Source organism: Macaca mulatta, chromosome 17 (genome assembly GCF_049350105.2).
Source record: "Macaca mulatta isolate MMU2019108-1 chromosome 17, T2T-MMU8v2.0, whole genome shotgun sequence".
Lineage (NCBI taxonomy): Eukaryota > Metazoa > Chordata > Mammalia > Primates > Cercopithecidae > Macaca > Macaca mulatta.
The window spans coordinates 1,184,751-1,208,404 of record NC_133422.1 but is presented as its reverse complement, the minus strand read 5'-3'; the positions used below and the strand labels follow the sequence as shown (position 1 = coordinate 1,208,404).

Here is a 23,654-nt window from a genome sequence, read left to right as displayed (position 1 = left end):
TCAAAAAGCTTACAGCTGGGATGGGTTGTTTTCAAAGCATGGCTGCTTTAAAATGATCATATTCATTAGCCTGCCACCTAGGAAGCATTAAGCGTTTACTTGCGGAATGAACGAGCGCGTTGTCTTGTGTTACGAAGTATAGAATATAGTTCATTTTAGTTTCTTCATTCGCAGACAATCAGGCTCATTTCACGTGACTGCTTGCACTTAGAACTCAGTTATCACGGGGTAGGAACTCTCCAACATCGTCGTCATAGGCCAAGAGATGCCCGTGAACAGCCATGAAAGTGCCAGTCAGGGAAGGATGCAGTGCTTTGTTTTACAGTTGTCGGATAGAGGCACAGGATCATTTCACGTTGTTGAGGAGAAAGGAGAAACAGCCTCCTCCCACCTTGTTAAAAAAAGAGATTTAAAAAAATCTCTAATTTCCTCGAAGTACGGAATCTCAAAAGAGGTAGCTCTAAGGAGAATCCCTCTGGGTTTGAGTGCATTCCTCTTCCAGGGGGCCTATTCCATTCTTGGACTGCTTTCCTTAACAGAGAAATCTCTGAGCCAAAACTCGGCCTCCCCCAACTCCATCCTGTCGGCCCCACTTTTCTGCTCCGGAGACTTCCAGGCCAGTCCCCACTCCTCCTTCAGTCAGTCGGGCCCGCACCCGCGGCCGGCAGGACCAGCCCTCTCCTCCCCCTGCGTGGCGCAGCACAGGCCCGGAGCGCGCGACCCCAGGCCCTGGGCGCCCCGCCGCATGCTTGCGGCTGGGAGCGCCTGTTCGCGTGGCCCTTCGAGTTATTCCGCTAAAGAGCCGCCGCGTCGCCCCACCTCGGCGCGAATCTGAAAGCGTTTTCAGGGGAGAAGATGTTGGGGGCACTGGTGAGTACACTGCACAAGTGACAAAATGTTTTCAGCTCCTGGAGGCGAAGGGTGCAGAGCCGCTCTGTGTCCGTGAGGCCGGGCGGCGACCTCGCTCAGTCGGCTCCTCGGTCCGAGTCCCGGGGTACGAGGAAAGACCACAGGGGGCTTCTCGCGGAAAAGCGGGCCCCGGACCCCGCGTGCGTTGGCGGGGGCGGGCGGATGACGAGGCGCGGGGGCATGGGTGGGTCTGCGAGGCGGCGGGTCCGGGCGTCTCAGGCTCCGGGGCTCCCTCGCTGGCGGCGGCACAGGGATGGCGCGCCCAGGGGTGAGGGTGCGGCGGGTCACAAGCACTCGCAGCCCGCGGCGCAGCAGCCCGGCAGGCACACGCACACGTGCACGCGCGCCCCGCACCCGCCCCCCGTACGGCGCCCGGCTCGGGGCGGCGGCGGCGGCGGGGGCCTGGGGCGCGCGGGCCGGCGCCGGGCTGGGCCCCGGGGACCCCGCGGGCGGCGGGCAGGCGGGGAGGGCGCTCTGGGGCCCGCCCGCGCGGCTCCCATCCTCCGGGCCGGCCTCCGGCTCCGCGGGGCGAGGGGAGGCGCCCGCCGGCTCCGGGCGCGGCGGGCGGGACACGGGCGCGGGGCGCAGGCGGGCTCCTCCGGCGCGCGCGGGCGCTGAGCTTGGCGTGTACCTCAGGTCTGGATGCTGGTCGCCGGCTTCCTGCTGGCGCTGCCGCCGGGCTGGGCCGCGGGCGCCCCGAGGGCGGGCAGGCGCCCGGCGCGGCCGCGGGGCTGCGCGGACCGGCCGGAGGAGCTCCTGGAGCAGCTGTACGGGCGGCTGGCGGCCGGCGTGCTCAGCGCCTTCCACCACACGCTGCAGCTGGGGCCGCGCGAGCAGGCGCGCAACGCGAGCTGCCCGGCAGGGGGCAGGCCCGCCGACCGCCGCTTCCGGCCGCCCACCAACCTGCGTAGCGTGTCGCCCTGGGCCTACAGGTGAGCTGCGGGCGCGCCCCGGCGGGGCCGGGCAGGTGGGGAGGGCAGGGCGGGGCGGGGAGAGTGGGTGGGGCCGGGCCGAGGCGGGGCGGGCGGGACGGGGCGACGCGGAGGGGGCGTGGCACGCGGGGGAGGCGGAGCAGGTAGGGGTGGGGTGGTGCGGGGCGAGACCGGGTGGGGTGCGGTAGGGTGGGGTGGGGTGCTGGAGGCGCTGCGGTGAGGTGGGGCGGGGCAGTTGGAGCGCCGGGGGGCAATTCCTAAACCGCGAAGTCCCACCCCCACCACCTCCCCTGAAGGAGTCCCGCCTCCCCTCTTTACCCTCCAGTATTTCCTATGCAATACGTGTCTCTCGAACACCTAATCTCTGCCAGGTTGGATGGGTCCACAAGGCACTAGCCAGGGACCCTTCCGTGATGTGGACCGTCCTCCGCACAGGGGGCCCGGGGAGGTGCTGCTGGGGGGTGCGCGGTACTGTCCACATATTCCCTGAGTGCCCCTGTGGTCCAGAGGCTGCTGGAGCGGAGCCCTGGGAGGCGCCCTCTGAGCACCTCTAGTTTAACAGCTTAAGGGAGGAGTGGGGACGATTGGGAAGGAAACCACAGCACCAGGCAGTGACATGAACAGTTCGGAGAGTGTTTTGGTCATGGAACAGAGGTCACTTCAAAAGAAAGGGACAGCCTGCAAAAGGGGGAGGCTGGGGAAGTTGGGGGCGTGCAGGCAGGGTGCGGTGGTGTCCTCAGCAGGCACCTGTGACGTCTTCCCTCTAGCTGGAGCAGGAGGAGCTGCCCGAAGGGGCGAGGCTCACAGGGCCACAGAGGTCAAGAAAGGCTTGGTGGGAGAGCTGAGTCTTGATGGAGAAGAGCAAGTCGCCTACAAAGGCAGTGCTGAGGGAGGGGACCGCTGATGGCAAGCGGGGACAAAGCGCTCGGAAAATGGGGAGAGCCACAAGGCGGACGGGGGGTGTAGGCGAGGTGTTTGCCTGTGGGATGGGCATCGATGTGAGGCTGGAGACAGGCGCAGGAGCTGGATCCCGGCCTTGTCAGCAATGCGGAGCTTCACCGTCAGGCCTGGAATCCCAGCACTTTGGGAGACTGAGGCGGGAGGATTTAACTCCAGGAGTTCGAGACCAGCCTGGGAAACATAGCGAGATCCCGTTTCTGCAAACACTTTTTTTTGTTGTTTGTTTTTTGAGGTGGAGTCTTGCTCTGTTGCCCAGGCTGGAGTGCAGTGGCGTGATCTCGGCTCAGTGCAAGCTCCGCCTCCCGGGTTCACGCCATTCTTTTGCCTTAGCCTCCTGAGTAGCTGGGACTACAGGTACCCGCCACCACACCTGGCTAATTTTTTGTATTTTTTAGTAGAGACGGGGTTTCACCGTGTTAGCCAGGATGGTCTCAATCTCCTGACCTCGTGATCTGCCCGCCTCAGCCTCCCAAAGTACTGGGATTATAGGCATGAGCCACCGTGCCCAGCATCTGCAAACAATTTTAAGGATTATCCAAGTGTGGTGGCACGTGCCTGTGGTCCCAGCTACTCCAGAGGCTTAAGTGGGAGGATTGATTGAGCCCAGGAGGTTCAGGCTGCAGTGAGCTGTGGTGGCACCACTGCCTTCCAACCTGGGTGACAGAGCGAGACTCTGTCTCTAAAATAAAAACTAAAGAAAAAAAAAAAGGCTTGACACTTGAGATCGAGGAAGCCATACAGCCACTCTGCTTTAGGAGGGTGTCCCACTGGGGCATGGACTGGACAATGCAGGCGCTCCAACGCTCCATCCAAAGGACCTAGGGCTTCACTCAGGCAGCCCGGTGGGAAGGGGAGACTAGGACCAGCGTGAAAGACGCTCTTTAAGAAGACAAGTGCTGTGGAGAGTCAGAGCAAATGTGATGATTTTGTCTAAAACGCATCTGGGCTTCCCCGGAGCCTCTCCCTGCCGGCTGGTGGGTAGGGAGATTTCCTTTTACTCGACAACACACAGGACCCCTAGGCTGTCCTGGGAAGCCCAATTTTAGGGCCTCCTGGCTACTCTACAGAGGACCAAGCTCACTGTGGCAGAGCCCCCTCAGAGCCCCTGCCCACGGGGAAGTTGGGTGGGACCCTCCCGCCCTTCTCACTCCTGTGCTTCAGCTGGAGCCTGCAGGGCACACACATGGTGCCGTTCATTTTGGTGTCTTGGTGCTCTTGCTTTTCCTCTCTCTTCCCTCCATTTCCAGGACCCGAAGGGACGGGCTATGGCATTCTTCTTTCTCCAACCTTGTGGTATGCCTCTGATATGCCAAATAGGATTGAAGCCACATGGGGAATCTCTCAGAACCAGAGTCTAACTTCTCTGGACAGAAGCCGCTGGCCCTGCATCTTTCTGTATCAGATTCGAACTCTCAGGCAAACCCATGGCTCCCCACAGGCTGGGCTGAGGGCCTAAGAGTAGCACACAGCCTCCCAAAGGCACGTCTCCCGTGTTTCTGGCTCGGGTTGTTGATGGTATTTGAGCAAAATGGGAAAATAGACTTAGGAACAAGTGTTGTGGGAGGAAATAATGAATTTAGTATCAAGCCTGTTGAGTTTTGCCTGCCTGAAAGGCGTACAGGTGACAATGACCGGTTGGAGCTCAGAACACAGAGCAGGGCTGGAGGACATATTGAGAGTTAGCAGCCCTGGCATTCTGTGTGTGGGAATTTAAATTGAGTTGCCCTTGCTACAGATGACACCTGTGTCGCCCCAGGCAGGATCTGGGAGCAGAGGGAGGTTATGGATGAGAATGACGCACGGGGTTCCGGGAGCACGGTCTGGGCCACCCAGATCTGCCCATGTGTGGAGCCTCAGTGCTGGGGGGTCCCAGGAGCGGGAGTGACAGTTGCAGCAGGTGGCTGAAGGTGTCGTGTGCATCATTTTTCATATTATTTAGCAGCAGTGATGAGATCACTCCCCATGGGCAAACAGAGGTGGGTGGCTTACATTTGCTGAAGGAAAGACAGTCTTCAGGGGATGGCTGCTGGGCTGGGACTCCAGACTGCTGAATGCCAAAGCTGCTCATGCATTTTCCTGCCAGGAGAGCCCTCTCTGCCCTTCTCCCTCCGATCACCTCTCACCATCTCCTGGGTTACTGGGAAGATTAGAAAAAGTGAGACCCAGCCAGGCCCAGTGGTTCACACCTGTAAATTCCCAGCTACTCAGGAGGCAGAGGTGGGAGGATCACTTGAGCCCAGGAGTTTGAGACCAGCCTGGGCAACATAGTATGAGACTCTTATCACTACAAAAAAATTGAAAACTATTAGGCAGGTGTGGTCATGTTTGCCTGTGGTCCCAGCTACTTGGGAAGTTTGAGCCAGGAAGGCTGAGGCTGTGGTAAACTGCGATTGGGCCACTGCACTGTGGCCTGGGCAACAGAGTGAGAACTTGTCTCAAAAAAAAAAAAAAGAAAAGGAAAAAGTGAGTCCACGGAAGTGTGGAGCCTCTACTGAAAGGTTTTGTGGAAGGCCAGGCTTTGTTTTTTTAGACAGAATCTCGCTCTGCCACCCATGCTGGAGGACAGTGACACAAACAGCTCAATGCAGCCTTAACCTCCTAGGCTCAAGGGATCCTCCTACCTCAGCCTCCCATGTAGCTGGGACCACAGGTGTGCACCACCACATGTGGCTAATTTTTGTTTTGTTTTGTTTTGTTTTTTAGAGATGGGGGTCTCGCTTTGTTGCCCAGGCTCATCTTGAATACCTGGGCTCAAGTGACCCTCCTGCCTCAGCCTCTCATAGTGTGGGATTGCAGGTGTAAGCCATAGTGCGAAGCCAGGGCTTGTTCCTTGGTGGAGTGTCTGAGGGTGGGGCCTGGGTAGAAGAGTGCCCACCTGCAGGCTGGGCACTGGGTCAGGTGGTATTTCTTTCTTTTGAGACACGGTTTTGCTCTGTCACCCAGGCCAGAATGCAGTGGCATGGTCTTGGCAGACTGCAGCCTCCGCCTCCTGGGTTCAAGCGATTCTCCTGTCTCAGCTTCTGGAATAGCTGGGATTACAGAGGCATGCCACCACGCCCGGCTAATTTTTGTATTTTTAGTTCAGACGGGGTTTCGCCATGTTGGTCAGGCTGGTCTTGAACTCCTGGCCTCACGTGATTTGCCTGCCTTGGCCTCCTAAAGTGCTGGGATTACAGGCCTGAGCCACTGCTCCCTAAAGGCACAGCAGTCAGAGAGAATGCTGAGAAAGACAGGTGGGGAGATGGACTGAACATCAGGAGTACTGATGGGCACAGCAAGGATCACTTTAGGTGGGTAAGTTTTACAATAGGCATTTGGAAGGTGGCTTTCCATATGGATGGAATGGAGAGATGGGTCATTCAGTAAATGCTGTTGGGACAGCCTGGGTCTCACTCCTCTGTGAAAATAAATTCCAGATGAATCAAAGATTTAAATGTAAAAAATAAAACCACAAAAGCAGAGAAAAACACAAGCAATTATATTTATAATCTTGGAGTGGATGAGGCCCTATTTAGCTGCTCATAGTCCCCAAAAGTCACAGAAGACAAGATTGAGAAATGAAGTTACATAATTATACACCGTTTCTTCTTGGCAAAGTAAAGTAAGAAAAATACAAGGGCAAACTGGGAAAAAATGTTTGCAACCCAAGGCACAAAGAGCTCCCACAAATCAGTAAGAAAAGGACCAGCGACGTCATGGAAAGATGAGCAAAGATCGGGACTGTTCCCAGGGAAGGAAGGTCAAATGACTCAAACGCTCGATACAGAAAGCCACGCTAGCTTCAGGCATAAGCGAAGTGCATGTGGAGACTCTACTGAGCAGCGCTTTTTTTTTTTTCCTGGCACCCAGCAGGCTACGTTGGCAAGGTTGTGAAGGAAAGGCATTCTCATCCAACTACAGGGGTATGAATCAGCACAACTTTTATGGAGGGCAATTTGGTATAAATATCAAGATTTTAAATTCACACACCCTTTGACTATTTCAGATACACTTGCCCATGTGCCGAATGATATGCGTACAAGGATACGTGTTCACTGCTGTAATAGCAAGAGATTGGAAGCCACCTAAACACCCCCAACAGGCACTGAGTTAGACACTGTACACTGTGAGGAAGAACGAGGCGCGCCGAGTCAGACACTGTGCACTGTGAGGAAGGAGGAGGCAGCTCTAAGAGTCATAAGTGGATCAATCAATCACCAATACACAGCGGGGAAAGGCGTATATAGCATGCTGCCGTTTCTATCTTAAAAGGGAAAATACGACATATGTACATATGACAAATTCTGTTTTAAACGCCTACATATATACGCACACACAGGCATCCTTAGAACGGGGGTATTGTGCCTCTTATGAGGGGCTCTGGAGGCTGGGGTTGGGGAGGAGACCTACTTTTTACTCTTGTATCTTTTACATTTTCTGCTATGTGCACATATTTCTTATTTCAAAGATATGTTAATTTTTAAGTTGGGAGCAGAAAGGGAAATTCTCCAACAATGAGGAAAAAGCAGATACTGAGAAAATGAAGCTTCAGCACAAACAACAGTCTGGGACATACCAAGAGCATTGGTTGAAGGGCACCGTTTGCTCTTAAAGGCTCTGGGGCTTCCTGAAGAGGCACTGCAGACGTCTGGGTGGATTTTCAGAGCTCCTGCAACTCCGCGGCTGGTTTGTGCTCCTGGTGAGGAGCCCGGGCCTGGAGAGATGAAGGCATTGGCCCCAGGTGACAGGAAATAGTAGAGTCAGGAGCTCATCCTGGACCTCTCTGGTTCCGTCTAGCCCACGTCCCACCCGGTGTGCTGTTAGAAAACAACATTCAGCTTCCAGCATACAAAAATATTTTTTCATTTACTTTGTGGCATAATGTTTGTTTCTCTTTAGCTTTAAAAACAAAAATGCCAAAAATAAAGTCAATTGGATTGCTCAGTAAGTTTTTAAAAGTCAAATTGATATATTAAGAAATATGTTGTAAGAACACTGAGGTTTATTGAAGTTTAAGGTACACACCACTCATTTCTGATGAAACCCCAGAGATAAACACCTACCAGTAGAGTACTCTGAATATTTTTTAACGGCTTATGTTTTCCAAATTTTGGTAGTCGTCTAAAGATAACTTTTCTCTAGGTTATGAATAATGTGCAGTAATTTATTTTTAGGCCTTATTTGTTACTTTTTTCTTTAACTCCTTTCCTCTGACAATTTAAGAAACTACACCTAAATTTATTTTACACTAAACAACTCTGTGGATAGCTGTAGTCAGGAGGTAAAGGACAAGGAGTGTCCTTTGCTTTTTTTGTTTTTTGCTGCCATCACAGATACCACAGATGGGGTAATTTGTAAAGAGTACAAGTTGGCCAGGCACGGTGGCTCATGCCTGTAATCCCAGCACTTTGGGAGGCCGAGGTGGGTGGATCACTTGAGGTCAGGAGTTCAAGACTAGCCTGACCAGTGTGGAGAAACCCCATCTCTACTAAAAATACAAAATTAGCCTAGCATGGTGGCACACACCTGTAATCCCAGCTGCTCAGGAGGCTGAGGCAGGAGAATCACTTGAACCAGGGAGGCGGAGGTTGCAGTGGGCTGAGATTGTGCCATTGCACTCCAGCCTGGGAAACGAGCGAAACTGTCTCAAAAAAAGAAAAGAAAAAAAAAAGTACAAGTGTATTTGACTCATGGCTCCGGAGGCTGGAAAGCCCAACAGCCCAAGGGTGTGGTGCTGGCATCTGGTGAGAGTCCTCCCACGCTAGAAGGTGGAAGCAAGTGACAGAGAGGGAAGGGCAGAACTCATCCTTTTACCAGGAACCTCTCCTCAGATGGCAGAGCCCTCCTGACGCAATCACCTCTTCAAGGCCCCACCTCCCACCCTGTTACCACGGCAGTTGGTTTTTTTTTGTTTTTTTTTTTTTGAGACGGAGTCTCGCTGTGTCGCCCAGGCTGGAGTGCAGTGGCCGGATCTCAGCTCACTGCAAGCTCCGCCTCCCGGGTTTTTACGCCATTCTCCTGCCTCAGCCTCCCGAGTAGCCAGGACTACAGGCGCCCGCCACCTCGCCCGGCTAGTTTTTTGTATTTTTTTAGTAGAGACGGGGTTTCACTGTGTTAGCCAGGATGGTCTCGAACTCCTGACCTCGTGATCCGCCCGTCTCGGCCTCCCAAAGTGCTGGGATTACAGGCTTGAGCCACCGCGCCCGGCCGGCAGTTGGGTTTTTAACACATGAACTCTTGGGGGGACACAAACCATAGCAGAGAGTAAAGGAGAGTAGGGAGAACAGGGGACAGGAGATCAAGTGACTTTCAGATAGACACAGCAGGTCACCAGCGGCATTTGAAGAGGCCATGAGACCCTCCCCAGCAGCCCAGTGCAGGTACCCCGGCTGAAGGAAGCCGGTCTTTTCCTGTGGAGAACCGAAGTTACCAGAACTTTCAGCAGATGACATTTGGGAAGAGGGAAAATCAGAAGAAAATAAATTCCCTTCAGGGATTTCATTTGAAAAGCGCCACCTTGGGATACAGATGTGTAATAGCCAGGGACTGGAAGTCACCTGAACGACCCCCGATAGGCAGCTAGTCAGATAAAATACTATACAGCTGTGAAGACTGGCGGCTCTCAGTGTACCTAAGGACATCCCCTACTTCCTACGTGTGCCCAAGTTCAGCTTCCAGTTACCTGTGGGCAGTTCAGCAACGGCCCATTCACTGTGACCCTCATGCTCTGGTAAGTCCATCATCTGGTATTTAGCAATGCTGTATTTTAGCAATGTTGTCATCAAGAAAGGCTGGATTTATAAAAAGGATATTTTTACTTACCCCTCCTCTAACGCTTACGTTTAGCTAACCCAAACATCCTGTTTCCCGAGTGGGCTGTCCATTAATTATTCCATTTGACTGATACTGAAACCCAGGGTCACGTTCATTCATCAAATATTGCCTGGGGGCTGGTGGGCAGGCCCCCCGGAATACAGCCAGGAACCACAGACCCTGACACTCCTCCTGCAGTCACAAGGTACTGTTCGCATCACTTTCTCTCCATCAAATCTTTTTAAAAAAATTTATCAAAGGGGTTATAACGTTAGAGAAAGCTAGAGAGATTAGGAGTATAATGTTAGGGAAGACTATCTTCACTACAGCTATCCTTCTTTTTAAGATTCCAGGCCGGGAATCTTAAAAATGGCTCATGCCTGTAATCCCAGCACTTTGGGAGGCCGAGGCGGGTGGATCATCGAGGTCAGGAGTTCAAGACCAGCCTGACCAACAAGGTGAAACCTCTTCTCTACTAAAAATAGAAAATTGGCCAGGCGTGGTGGCAGGTGCCTGTAATCCCAGCTACTCAGGAGGCTGAGGAAGGAGAATTGCTTGAATCCCGAAGGCGGGGGTTGCGGTGAGCTGAGATCGCGCCATTGCACTCCAGCCTGGGCGGCAGAGCAAAACGAGCTCTCAAAAACAAAAACTCCCATTTATCCTCTACCCCTTTAACAAATGCACGCCTGTCTTTAATGCACTTTCAAATGTGTGTGCCGACCCTAAAAAAACAAAACAAAACAAAACAAAAAACCCCACCCCGCAGGCTTAGACCCCCGTGGTAGGCGCGTCCCCACGGTCCTGGGCACCGGCCCGCGAAGCTGTCTGCAGCGGCGTCTGTGGCCGACAGGGGGCAGCACCGCGCCGGCGTCCCCGCCCCGCGCACCGGCTCCCGGGCCCGCCCACCGCGTGGTCTCCGGAATTCGGCGATGGGAGGTGCTTTTCTTTCTTACCTTTCTTTTCTCTTTCTCACCTTTCTTTTCTCTTTCTCACCTTCCTTCCTAACTTCCTTCCTTCTTCCCTCCTTCCCTCCCTCTTTTTTATAACGTTTTTCCTTGGGTCCCTGCTTCCAAACTGGGGGTTATTTTCTAAGGTCTTGAAGCAAACCAAGCCTCGCCTTCACGGATATCTGCACACACTACATGAGCGCAGGTGCAGCGTCCTTTCGCCGCCGTCCTCTAATGATAACGCTTTGTTGAGAAAACGGGGGCGTGAGAAATGGACAGGAAGAGTGAAGGAGAGGGGGCTCTGCTGCCTGGCTGGGAAAGTCTCAGTCACATCCTGTGAGACGGCCGGCGGGGCATTGTTCATCCTCATTCATTCTTGGAGAAAAAGAGACATTCGTTGCTTAAAGCAACTTATTTAAGAAATATTGGTATTTTCCCCCTAAAATGTTTGTGTGCATAAATGACCTTGAATTGGCCAAGGCACAGCACAGACCCCGCTACTCCCCCCTTGCCCCAGCTTCTTAAAATACAGCAGGCTCTACTGCACCTATCACGGTTTCAAAGGGTAAAAATAAAAGCATTGTCAGGAGCATTGTCATGGGATTAAAGTCTCTCGTTCTGAAAATAGGTATGTTCATTTTGCTTTGATATTTTCCCCTTACTGCCTGGGTATTACTATAGCATTCTTAGAGTAACCAGGGATGATGATAATATTTCATTCCATCAGCGCCTCTGGCAATGCTCCTCACCTGAATAAAATGTGTGTGCCCTAATGCCAACAGAATGATTTGGGCAAACTCAGGAAGTTCCGCACATGCCATGAAGTGAAGTTCTTTATGCTGTCTGTCTTCCAGAAGTGACACATGAAAAACTGGCAGTGAGCGCACTGCTCACTAAATTAATAAGAGGCCAAAGAGAAAAGAATCTGCCAGAAACTCTTCCAGAATTAGAGTCCAGACTCATGTTGTGATAGCGATTATTCCTCATAACCAGTGTTGTGGCCACAACTGACTCACTGGCGGTCGGGTGGGCTCCCACCTTGGTGCACACAGGCGCCTGCCCCAAGGACAGACACTTCAAAGATGGCTCTGAAGCCAGATTCTGCAGCTTCCCCCGGGCGGATAGCTGAGCCAGCCCGTGGGCATGAGTCGTGTTTTCCCTTTGAAGAGATGTTTCCCAGCTGCAATGAATGTGTGGCATTTGCCATGACAAAAGAATAAAACCCTTCAAGAAATGTGGGTTCTCATTCTCATTTCTTTTTCTCCCTTTTCCTCTGTAAAACTTTTTTTTCTGAATTATCTTCCAAATTATTTTCCAAAGCATTAGTCTTTCTCTCCTCCTCCGCTACCTCCCAGATGAACAACTTTCCCCAGAATAAATGGATTTCCTGGTTGTAGCTTCACCATTTACCAAGCACCTGGCTGGTTGCTAAATAGCCACAAACCACAGCACCGCGTCTGTTATTACTATGAGGCTTAGGCAGCTTGACTCTGTGGGGCAGTGCAGGCGGCTGGGCTAACCCAGGAGAGCTGGAAGACTTTGGAGAAGTCCGCTACTCTGTTGGTGCCTCAGTTTCCTCATGAGTGACAGGAGAGGGTGGGCAGGCTAAGCCTTCTTGCTCCTAATAGCCCAGAGCCGGTCAGTTGGCAGAGGAGCAGGGTTCATTCTGGAGCCCTGACATTGATGTTAAGTTCAGGATCGAACCAAAGTCAACCTCAGTCCCCAGATAGGGCAGGACTGACCGCTAGTTCTCCTTGGCCTGGGGAAGCCAGTGGGGATGAGTGCCCTGGGCAGACCTCATTGCTATCCCAGGCTGATTTTTCCATGTCCTCTTTCATGAGAAATGCACGACTGATGTTTTCTTGTAGGGGCCAGAAAAGCATTTTTCAGAGCTTCTTGGCAGCACATATCGAAGATCCTTGGCTCCCTGGGGCCTTAGCGCATGGAAGGAGGGTGGAGCTGATGGGTCTGCTGGCCACAGCTTGGCAACAGGGAAGCTGTTTGTGGTCTCCAGTTACTCCCTGGCTGGCCAACAGAGCCCTACTATACCCAGCCCTGGCCCCACAGCCGGCCTGGCTGCACACAGTGCTTCCAACGTGGCGGTCCTGCCCCTTCCTTCCCCTGTGGTCTCAAAACCGTTCCCCCTCCCAGCTGCTGGGCCTGTTCCAAAGGGAAAATGAGAGATTGGAAGGCTAACACAAACCTGTCTTCGTGAGTCATTACTTCTCTTAAACACAGAGACCAATTGGCCTATACCAGGGCTGTCTATTAGAGTTATCTGGGGAGCTTTTAAAAAATACCAACTGGGGCTCCACTCTAGAGCAACTGATTCAGAATCTCTGGGGGCCGGGGGGGACACTGATTACTATTTTTTATAAGCTCATTTGTGTGCCTCCAGGGAAGCCATCCCATTGGCAACACCGATTGCTTACTGGGTTAATAATGGCCTTATGTACTCGTTGGAGGAAATGTAGAAAAAGTCCTGGGCCGGTATGGTCTTGAAATTCACACCCACTTGGGAAAATGCCATCATCCAATTGTTTGCCATCAGCTGCAAATCGATAGATCCGAGGTTAGCCAATGGCCAGCTCGCCTCTAGGGATAGCGCTTATGTAGTTGACTGTGCAGCCAGAAATGGGTTTCTGCTGATTCATTTGAACCAGTGACTCCCCAGCTTAAATGAGTGAAACAGATCACTTGGACAGCTTGTTAGTTTGGAGAGCTTCCGACTCCTTGGGTGTAGTGTTAAGTCTGAGAATTTGCATTAAATTTTTTTTTAACTTAAAAGTTTTGGAGATATAGATATATCTATACATCTTTTTTTGTTTTTATTTTTTTGAGACAGAGTTATACTCTGTCACCCAGACTGGAGTGCAGTGGCGTGATCATGGATCACTGCGGCCTCGACCTCCCAGGCTCAAGCAATCCTCCCACCTCAGCCTAAGGAGCTAGGACTACAGGCGTGCACGACCATGCCTGGCTCATTTGTATTCTTTTAAATATTTTTTGTAGAGATGGAGTCTCACCGTTGCCCAGGCTGGTCTTGAACTCCTGAGCTCAAGAGGCCTCCCAAAGTGCTGCGATTACAGGCATGAGCCACCGCACCTTGCCAGAACCTACATTTTTAACAAGAGTCCAACATAGGCTTCATGCAGGTGGTCTGAAAACCATGTTTTAGAAATCTTGTTTGTGCCGCCGCCTTATCTCTTGCAAAGGTTAGTGTTTTTCAGAGGACTCTCAGCTCTTGGAGAGGGATGCTACATGTCCCTCAGTGTCCCCAAAGGACAGCGCATGTCTTGGTATTACCATGGTTGTATAACGTCTTGAGATCTTCTGGTGTGAGTCTGCCCCCTCATTCTTTTTCAAAATTGTCTTGAGTATTCTTGGCCCTTTTCATCTCTCTCTATGAATTTTAGGATCAGCTTGCCAAGTTCTCAGAGCAATCTTTCTGGGATTTGGTTAGAATTGCACTGACTTTATAGATTAATTGGAATTTTCCAAGACCTTAGAGACTCAATGTATTGCCAGTGTCTTTTCTAAGCATAAAACATTGGTGAAAATGTCACATTATCAGTCCCGCCGTCAGGAAATTGGGGGAAGTGCTCATCAAATCCATCTCCTTCACTTTGCAAAGAATCAGGCAAGGTGGAGGTCTCTGCCCAAGGTTACTGGTAGTGACTAAGTTGGGCTACAGTTTTAGGTCCCAGACTCTTCATGACTCCATCCTCCCTTTTTAAGAGAGTCTGCTGGGTTGAACTCACTGACCTTCAGATGTGGCGAGCCATGCTACCGAGGCAGGCTGTCTCCACGGACACATTTAGGTGCTTGTGGGTTCCAGCCAGGATTGGAGAAGGCATTGCCCCCACTTTGTTCCTGGGCTGGGGTCTTTTGACTGCTGTGAGATAAACAGTCATCCTGAGCCCCTGCTGCTCTGAAACCATTTCATGTTCTGCAAGGTGGGAGGGTGAGCCACATCAAGGCACGTGTGCCAACCAGTGCCCCAGCGATCCTCCTTGGGCATCGGTTAGAGGACACGTCAGGTGGCCCGATCCTCCCTCGGAATGTGTTCATTGTTTTCTGAGCTCCGGAGCCGCTTCAAATTGTTTCCTACCACGTCCGGTCCCAGGGGCAGAGCTCTTTTTCTGTCTCTGCTGTCACTTACATTCCTCTCCCAGCTCGGTTTCCATCACCTCTAATCATCCCTGGAGGACTTGTCCTTTGTTCCTGGATTAGGCCAGGCCACCTGTCACTCTCTCAAGCCAAGCTTCCCACGTGGCCAGGGACACTTCAGAGATCCCATCAGAGGGAAAAACCTGATGTGTTTCAAGCGTGCCCCGGTGCCAAGCTTCCGCAGAGCAGCACGCAGAAAATGTGAAGACAAAAGAATGACTGCCCACAGGAGGCGCGGCACAGGGCAGAACTCTGCTCGGTTGCTTATCCATGTTTGGTAAGAGAAAAGGCTCCTGTTGCAGTTTCTTGCTGTTTCTTTTTGGTGGCAGCTTTCCTTAACCAAAAAGCACACCTAGCTGTTGGTGTCCCCAGACCCCAGGCAGAAGGCTGGGGTGAGGGACTTCAACTCTCTGTCTGTGCCAGCGAGGGCCCCAGGCTTCTCTCATGACCTCTTTCCCAGGCCCCCGCTGGGTCCTTCCAAAGGTGCAGGCCTTGTCTCTCTGTTTTTCTGGGACTGCAGGCCTCATGCCCCCACACCCTGGGCAGCAGGGCATGGTAGATGCATGGCACCCCCCTTAGTGGCACCTTCCCATTGTGAGAGAACAGCCTGAAACCCGCCCCTGTTTATACCTCTGATCTCCCACGGCCCAGGCAGCCATCGGGGGAGGTGTCTTGTCAGAGGCCTTAGTCCAGAGGGATCCCAGCGGTGGCGGCAATTTCAGTCCCAAGTCCACTGGAGGGCTGCGCTGTATATTTTTAGGCGGATGAAACTCTGACCCTCACCGCATCCAAGCGACTGTCAGTTATCACCTACAAAACTACCGGGGGTGACGCCTGAGTGACAGTTGTTCTGAAGAACCCAAACGATGGTGAAATATGAGCAGTTACCTACATACCGAGGGCACGGAAAGACCATTCCCAGGTGACGAGAACTCAGAGGGCCAGGCAATGCCCTCAGATCAAACTCACCCCACCGGTGAAGAGACTGAGTCCCCAGAGAAATGCCCTGACCCGCCCGCCTTTGGTTTTCCTGCGGCACATCCTCTGTGCTGTTCTGACAGCCTTTCCAAACCCACATCTCACGTGTGTGCAGCTGCCCAGTGCCCTTCATGAGTTTCCAGGAGCAAGATCACATCCAGACTAACTGCTGTGGTCTTCGGGCCCCTGTGCACTTCCGAAATAGCTCACCACGGCTCCAGCCTGTTGCATGCCACGTGCGTGTGAGTACACACACACCTGTCCATGCTTACACACACGCCCATGCTCACGCACACCTGCCCATACTTACACACCCGCCCACGCTCACACACCCACACAGACCTGCCCACACTCACACCTGCCCACTCTCAGATGCCCATGCTCACACACCTGCCCACTCACACACCCACACACATATGCCCACGCTAACACCCACACACACCTGCCAATGCTCACACACACGCCCACGCTCACACATCTGCCCCCCACACCTGCCCCCCCCCACACAACTGCCCATGCTCACACCTGCCCATGCTTGCACACCTCCCCACACTCACCCACACCTGCCCACGATCACACACCTGTCCACACTAACACATGCCTGCCCACGCTCACAGATGCCCACGCTCACACACTTACACATGCCCATGCTCACACCTGCCCATGCTCACACACACCTGCCCACACACACCTGCCCACACTTAACACCTGCCCACACTCACAGATGCCCACACTCACCCACACACACCTACCCACACACCCACACACACCTTCCTACACCCACACACCTGCCCCCACACACCCACACACACCTGCCCACACTGACACACCCACACACACACCAGCCCATTCTCATACACATGCCCGTGCTCACACACCTGCCCACACACCTGCCCATGCTCACAGCTTCCCACACTCACACCTGCCCACACCCACCTACCCACGCTCACATACACCTGCCCACACACCCACACACCTGTCACATTCACACACATGCTCATACTCGTGTTCACAAATTTCTGTGATTGTCCCATACATGATTTTCTCTATTTTCTAATACTTCATTTTGAAATCATTTCAAACTAATACAACTGTTGTGTATTAGGACGAGTTCCCATATACTGTTTACCTGGGTTCCCCAAATGTCAGCATCATCACTCAGCAAAATGCTCAAGATCAGGAAATGAACAGACATGACACTGTTATCTGCCCCGCAGGCCTTCTTTAGGGGGTCCACAAATGCCCCTTTCTGCCCTGGGATCCAACCTCTAGTGGCCACTGGTTTTGTGGAATGTCCCTGAGTCTGGGTTGCATGTGTTTGATAACTGATTGTGCTGGTGGTGATACTGGGAGTGGAAGCGGCTGGCTTCATGTCGCTGTGCCAGGATGGCAGGTGTGGGCCCAGCCAGGACACCCCCAGCTTGTGTTCCTCTACTCGGGGCTCTCAAGTGTAGGTTCCCTCCCTCTTGTTTTTCTCCCGGAACAACACGGGACATATCAAGTTTCCTACATTCTGTCCTTTGTTGGTCACGTCCTCATAGTGTCATTTCTCTCTATTTCTGGTAGCTTGGCTCCATCAGGTTCAAGTTCAGGTTTGACCCAGCCCCCTCAAGCCTCTCCCCTTCATGGACCGAGGATGCACCCAGTCTTCACCATCAGCCTTCTCTCTGGGAAGCTGGTGTACTCTGCTCTCCTCTGCCTCTATTTGTTCTCCCTCCATGTGCCCCCCGAGATTATCTTATTTAACCACCATCTATCAATGGACAACTTAAAACTCTGTCTTTAGCCAAGAGCTCCCTCTGGGGCTCCAGACCATCTTCCACCCCATAGTCTGAGGGATCTTTCTAAAATTCCATCTGAGGGGCACTCTTTCTCCTTGTACTTCCTGGTGGTGATTGTCCCTTGACCCTGTGCTTTGACCTCTGCCTGCCATGCCCTTCTCCCTTCTTCACCTGGATAAATCCCCCAGGAGCCACCGGTGGCCATGGGCGGAGTGAGCGCACTCTGTGTTCACCTACATGTTTATCTCCAGAGAGTGAGTCCTTGGGTACACGTTTCATCTCTAGCCCCATTGCCTGAAAGAACACTCAGATACTTGTTAGATAAATGCTGAAAGTGATTGGAGATATTACAAATCCTAACTATTTAGGATTTCCTTTTCCTTCTAACATTAAGTCAGGGTCTTATACCGACCTCAGGGTGTAAGAACAGGAAGCTTGGCCGGATGTGGTGGCTCATGCCTATAATCCCAGCACTTTGGGAGGCCGAAGTGGGCGGATCAACTGAGGTCGGGAGTTCAAGACCAGCCTGACCAGCTTGGAGAAACCCCATCTGTACTAAAAATACAAAATTAGGGGGGCATGGTGGCACATGCCTATAATCTCAGCTACTTGGGAGGCCGAGGCAGGAGAATCGCTTGAACCTGGGAGGCGGAGGTTGTGGTGAGCCGAGATCGCGCCATTGCACTCCAGCCTGGGCAATAAAAGCGAAACTCCATCGCAAAAAACAAAACAAAAAAAGAATAGGAAGCTGGTAGGGCCCAGGGTCAGCTTCGCCTGCTTCCTGGCTCCGGAGCTCCTCCTCTAGAAGGCGCTGTGACAGGCACATCAGGGCACCAAGAGAAATCACAACTCAGTCCTTACCCTTCCTGAGCAGGGCAGACTAGGATTGTGTGGTGTTCACAGGTTATGAACACATGGAGAAGGAAGGAGTTGAATTTGAGGACATCTGAAAACTCTTAAGATAATGAATTGGACCTTAAAATATAGGAAGACTTCATGGAGTTGACAGTGGCTTGGAGAAGGCGGCATCTTGACTGTGGGGCCTGTAAGGGGCCTTCCACTTTGAGGTGCCTGGAATGTGGGATGCCAGAGGGAGAGGATGGCTTCATCCATCCTGGTGTGGGTCACGCTGTTGTGCCTTAGAGGCCTCCAGCTACAGAACTGAAGAAACAGCAGCCATGAGGAGCTGAAAAAGAATTTCTTCCAGCCTGGGGAACACAGTGAGGCTCCCTCTCTACAAAAACTAGAAAAAAAAAATTAGCTGGACATGGTAGTGTGCGCCTGTAGTCGCAGCTACTTGGGAGGCTGAGGTGGGAGGATCACTTGAGCCGGGGAGGTCAAGGCTGCAGTGAGCCATGATTATGCCACTGCACTCCAGCCTGGGTGACAGGTCTCACTCTGACCCAGGCTGGAGTGCAGTGGTATGAGACCTGTGAAAAACATTCTGCAACTATTTGGGTGTATGTTGGAGGGAAGCATGAATAAATGAAGTCAGATTGTGTTTTGTGTTTTTGCTTCAGAGACAACTTGTGCATTTTGCAGGCGGTCCCCACTGCCCTCTCCAATGCCTTCACCTGGGCTCCCACCTCTGGGGCTCCACTGTCAGCAAGGCCACCTGGCCAAGCTCCTGATCCTTGTGCTGCCCCATCCTCTGGTCACCCTGACTGGAAGCCTTGGACTCATTGCTGACTTTCTGTCCGACCTCATCCCCCACATTCAAACAGTGGCCTAGTGCTTGGAAATGTCCCTCTGGGGTTCCACAAGCACAAGAGGTGGCTGGGTGCAGTCCTGTGTCACCAACTTCCTCTGATGGCAGCCTGGCGGGCGGCCTTGTGCTCTTCCTACACCAGTCCACTCCCCTTTCCCCCGCCGCAGACTCCCTCCTTAGGTCCTGGCACGAAGGTGGCACTGGATCCACTTCCAGTGACGACAACACACCACTCCCAGACTCGTCACCTCCCAGGCGTGCTCTAGTCCCTCAGACACAAACGGAAGAAGAGAATCCTATGCCTTCCTGAGCCCCCGACCTTCATAGACCACTGAGAGCTGGCACTCGGCACCAAATCTCCCTGATGGAGAAAGCGCTTGTCCTTCACTCCCGTGAGAGCCCTGCAGGCCTCTGGCTCCCGGCCAGTCAGCACTGTCCTCCCCCAGCCCCTCTTTTTCTAGGCCTGCCCCAAGCCTGTCCTTGAAACCCGCCCTACCTGCCCCCAGCCTAGGCCCCAAGTGGACGCGCCCCTCGGGGTCTGCAGAGCCGGCGGGAGGCAGCGGCTCCGGGGCCCTGGGCAGACAGGGCGCCTCATTCTGTTCTGGTGGCACCTGTGGGCCCGTGCAGGCCGCCTGGGTTTTATTTTTCTGCGCACATTAGTCCAGTCTCTGGAAGCAGTTTTCCGGCCTGCCTCAGGGCCGGTTAGATGCGCCGTCATTTCAAATGTAAGGAAGCGCTGGGCAGATCCGTTGTCGGCCGGCCTCGCACGCACGCGCCCGCAGGCCGAGGGCAGCACCGTCCCGAGGCCCTCCCCGGTGCCTCCAACCAGGGATCTCCGTGCGCGGCGCGGGGCTGCCCCCAGGCGTGACCTCACCCGTGCTCTCTCCCTGCAGAATCTCCTACGACCCGGCGAGGTACCCCAGGTACCTGCCCGAAGCCTACTGCCTGTGCCGGGGCTGCCTGACCGGGCTGTTCGGCGAGGAGGACGTGCGCTTCCGCAGCGCCCCGGTCTACATGCCCACCGTGGTGCTGCGCCGCACCCCCGCCTGCGCCGGCGGCCGGTCCGTCTACACCGAGGCCTACGTCACCATCCCCGTGGGCTGCACCTGCGTCCCCGAGCCGGAGAAGGACGCAGACAGCATCAACTCCAGCATCGACAAACCGGGCGCCAAGCTCCTGCTGGGCCCCAACGACGCGCCCGCTGGCCCCTGAGGCCGGTCCTGCCCCGGGAGGTCTCCCTGCCCGCGTCCCGAGGCGCCCAGGCTGGAGCGGTCTGGAGGGCTCGGTCGGCGACCTCTGAAGAGCGCGCACCGAGCAACCAAGCGCGAGCATCGGCGCCGCCTTTACACGGAGACTCCTCTGACACGGGCATCTCTGGTTGCTCTTAGCCACAGGCAAGCAGGGTGGCTGGAAGCTTATGGGAGACGACCCGGCACGGCCACCTGTGTGCGGCCCGCACGGAGGGTTTGGAGAAGTGCACGGAGGAGCCTCCCAGGCCGGCTGCGGCGGGTACAGGGCGTGCCTCACCGCTGGGTGCTTGCCAAAGAGATAGGGACGCATATGCTTTTTAAAGCCATCTAAAATAATAATAAGTAGAGCGACTATATACTTACTTTTAAAATCAACTGTTTTGAATAGAGGCAGAGCTATTTTATATTAGCAAATTAGAGCTACTCTGTTAACATTTCTTTCTTAACATATAAACTTTTTTTTTTTTACTTCTTCTGGTCGGATTTTTTTTTTTTTTAAGCATAATTGGAATCCTTGGATAAATTTTTTAGCTGGCACACTCTGGCCTGGGTCTCTGAATCCAGCCTGTCACCGACGGCTGACTGATGAAATGGACATGTCTGATCTGATGCACTCTTCCTTCCACTGAAGGTCTTCACCGGCCTCCAGGTGGACAAAGGGATGCACAGGCGGCTCGCATGCCCCAGGGCCAGCTAAGAGTTCCAGAGATCTCAGAGTTGGTTTTATGAGTCATGAGTACAGAAACAGTCTTAAACTTGTACAATTTTTTTTTCCCTTTTGAAAGCCCCTGGGGCCAATTTGTGGTTAAGAGGTGGTGAGATAAGAAGTGGAATGTGACATCTTTGCCAGTTGTCAGGAAGAATCCAAGCAGGTATTGGCTTAGTTGTAAGAGCTTTAGGATCAGGCCGAATATGAGGACAAGGTGGACCACGTTAGAATCTGCAGGGATCACTCTGGAGGCTTCTGTTTCTACATTCTGCCACGAGAGCTAGGTCCTTGCTCTTTTCTTTAGATTGAAAGTCTGTCTCTGAACACAATTATTTGTAAAAGGTAGAAGTTCTTTTTAAGTCATTAAAAGAGTCTTGCTAAAGGATACACTGGCTGTGTGTATTTCTCTCAATTCTGCTTGATGGGCCAGACTAATTGTTAGAGGAAATCATGTGTTACCTAAGGTCTTCGCTTTATCTTGAGGTTTAAATTCATAGAGATTTGATTTGGTCTTAGAAAGATCCACCAGTCAGGTAAGGCCAATGTCTTGGATCTTTGTGACACCCCCAAAACCAGGAAGTGTCCTTTATTCACATGCGTTTCACTCCCAAACTTCAGCTACCACAGAAAGACTAACTGGCAGCCTTAGTCTGATCCAGATGGATGGGTCGCTCAGAGACTTCCAGCTCCCACTAGAATTGACAGAAATTGTGCATGAAAGACACATCACTGAGCAAATCCACACTTTTGTCCAAATACAAAATTCAAACTGGAAAGCAGCAGCTATGGATAGTTCCAGACTGTACTTCCCATTCAACCTCTGGGGGAAGAACGGGATCCTCTGGTGGTGGTGTGTCTACAACACATTCCTGTCCAGCAACCAGAAGGTCCAGAGCAACAGCACAAATCCACTCAGTAAAAAGAAGTGCTTTTTTTTTTTTTTTTTTTTTTTTTTTTTGAGTCAGAGACTCTCTCTGTTGCCCAGGCTGGAGTGCAGTGGCGCAATCTCAGCTCACTGCAAGCTCCACCTCCCAGGTTCACGCCATTCTCCTGCCTCAGCCTCCCGAGTAGCTGGGGCTACAGGTGCCGCCACCATGCCCGGCTAATTTTTTGTATTTTTAGTAGAGACGGGGTTTCATTGTGTTAGGATGGTCTCAATCTCCTGACCTCGTGATCCGCCTGCCTCGGTCTCCCAAAGTGCTGGGATTACAGGCATGAGCCACCACGCCTGGCCCAGAACTGCCTTTTAAAGCAGCGACTTAGGTGTTTTTTCCATTATCACTGCTGTCGTGTAACACTTTCCAGGTCACTCTTCAAATATAAATAGTGCAAGCCTTGGAGGAAGGGCACCCAAGGAGAGGAAACTCTCTGCGTGGGGAAAATGTCATGATTTTATTCACTGCATTAATTATTCGTTTACCCTCCGCTTGCTAAAAGGTAGCACATTCCCAACAGGAGAAATGAGCTTTCCATTTGAAGATCGAGAAAGGCAGCCTCTGTGTTTTTTCTCTGTACTATACATTCATCCACTTAGTGACCATCTACTGGGCACCTGCCTGGTTCCAGTCACTAGCTCCTGCAAGGCGGTGGTGAGCAAGACAATCTCCCTCGTCCACTAAAATGATGAAACCACAAAGCTGCTCAAGCACCTCGCGCCTGGGTGCCACTCTATGAACCTGCTCCCTTCGCCCCACTACGCTTCATTTTCCTTCCGTGTGAAATGAGGTCACAGCGCCCACCCTGTGAGGACTCAACACTGTTAGCAAAGTACCTGGCACAGTGCCTGGCACACATGAACACATGTGTGGACATGGACGCATCATTGCAGTCATTTATAAGCCACACTGAAAATAAACATCAAGCTAAGCCTTCTCCATGTTATGTCGCTTTAGGAGGCATCTGTCACTTACAAGTGACAGATTGTAAGTGACAGTCTGTACACTTTTTTTGTACAAAAGATAAGTTTAAAATGAAATCACTGGGTCGGGTGCTTCAATACAGGGTGGCTTACACCTATAACCCCAGCACTTTGGGAGGCTGAGGTAGGTGGATCACCTGTGGTCAGGAGTTGGAGACCAGCCTGACCAGCATGGTGAAACCCCATCTCTACTAAAAATACAAAAAAATTAGCTGGACATGGTGGTGCGCAACTGTAATCCCAGCTACTCAGGAGGCTGAGGCAGGAGAATCACTTGAACCTAGGAGGCGGAGGTTGTGGTGAGCCAAGATCACGCCATTGCACTGCAGCCTGGAAAACAAGAGTGAAACTCCATCTCAATTAAAAAAAAAAAAAAAAAGGCTGGATGCGGTGGCTCACACCTGTAATCCCAGCACTTTGGGAGGCCAAGGCGGGGGGATCACGAGGTCAAGAGTTCAAGACCAGCCTGGCCAAGATGGTGAAACCCTGTCTCTACTAAAAATACAAAAATTAGCTGGCACGGTGCTGGGTGCCTGTAGTCCCAGCTACTCAGGAGGCTGAGACAGGAGACTTGCTTGAACCAGGGAGGCAGAGGTTGCA

At 52.7% G+C, this 23,654-nt stretch overlaps 2 protein-coding genes across 30 annotated transcripts in view; one reads left to right on the top strand and one right to left on the bottom strand.

The window, feature by feature from the left end:
* EEF1AKMT1 (EEF1A lysine methyltransferase 1) overlaps positions 1 to 23,654 on the bottom strand; it is a 98,701-nt gene that overhangs the window by 40,882 nt on the left and 34,165 nt on the right. For 6 of the 28 annotated variants that reach the window (XM_077973728.1, XM_077973737.1, XM_077973732.1 and 3 more), the window contains 2 exons: positions 8,307 to 8,421; positions 6,258 to 7,597 (listed from right to left, as the gene is read on the bottom strand). The exons of 4 other annotated variants lie outside the window; for them this stretch is intronic. Coding sequence is in view for 15 of the 24 variants with exons in the window: in XM_077973737.1 (XP_077829863.1) it covers positions 8,345 to 8,421 (77 nt within the window). In the remaining 9 variants the exon portion in view is untranslated. Of the gene's footprint in view, positions 1 to 6,257; positions 7,598 to 8,306; positions 8,422 to 20,789; positions 21,829 to 23,654 lie in introns of those variants that run through there. 18 more of the 28 variants (XM_077973730.1, XM_077973738.1, XM_077973740.1 and 15 more) reach the window with 4 other exon arrangements.
* IL17D (interleukin 17D) lies at positions 217 to 21,518 on the top strand. 2 transcript variants are annotated; one of them, XM_015120705.3, is made up of 3 exons: positions 246 to 870; positions 1,546 to 1,841; positions 20,071 to 21,518. In XM_015120705.3, the coding sequence occupies exons 1-3, from the start codon at positions 856 to 858 to the stop codon at positions 20,387 to 20,389; spliced, it is 630 nt and encodes a 209-aa protein (XP_014976191.2). In that variant the 5' UTR covers positions 246 to 855; the 3' UTR covers positions 20,390 to 21,518. The 2 variants fall into 2 exon arrangements, with proteins under 2 accessions (XP_028693332.2, XP_014976191.2); XM_028837499.2 differs by lacking the exon at positions 1,546 to 1,841 and having other exon boundaries at positions 217 to 870.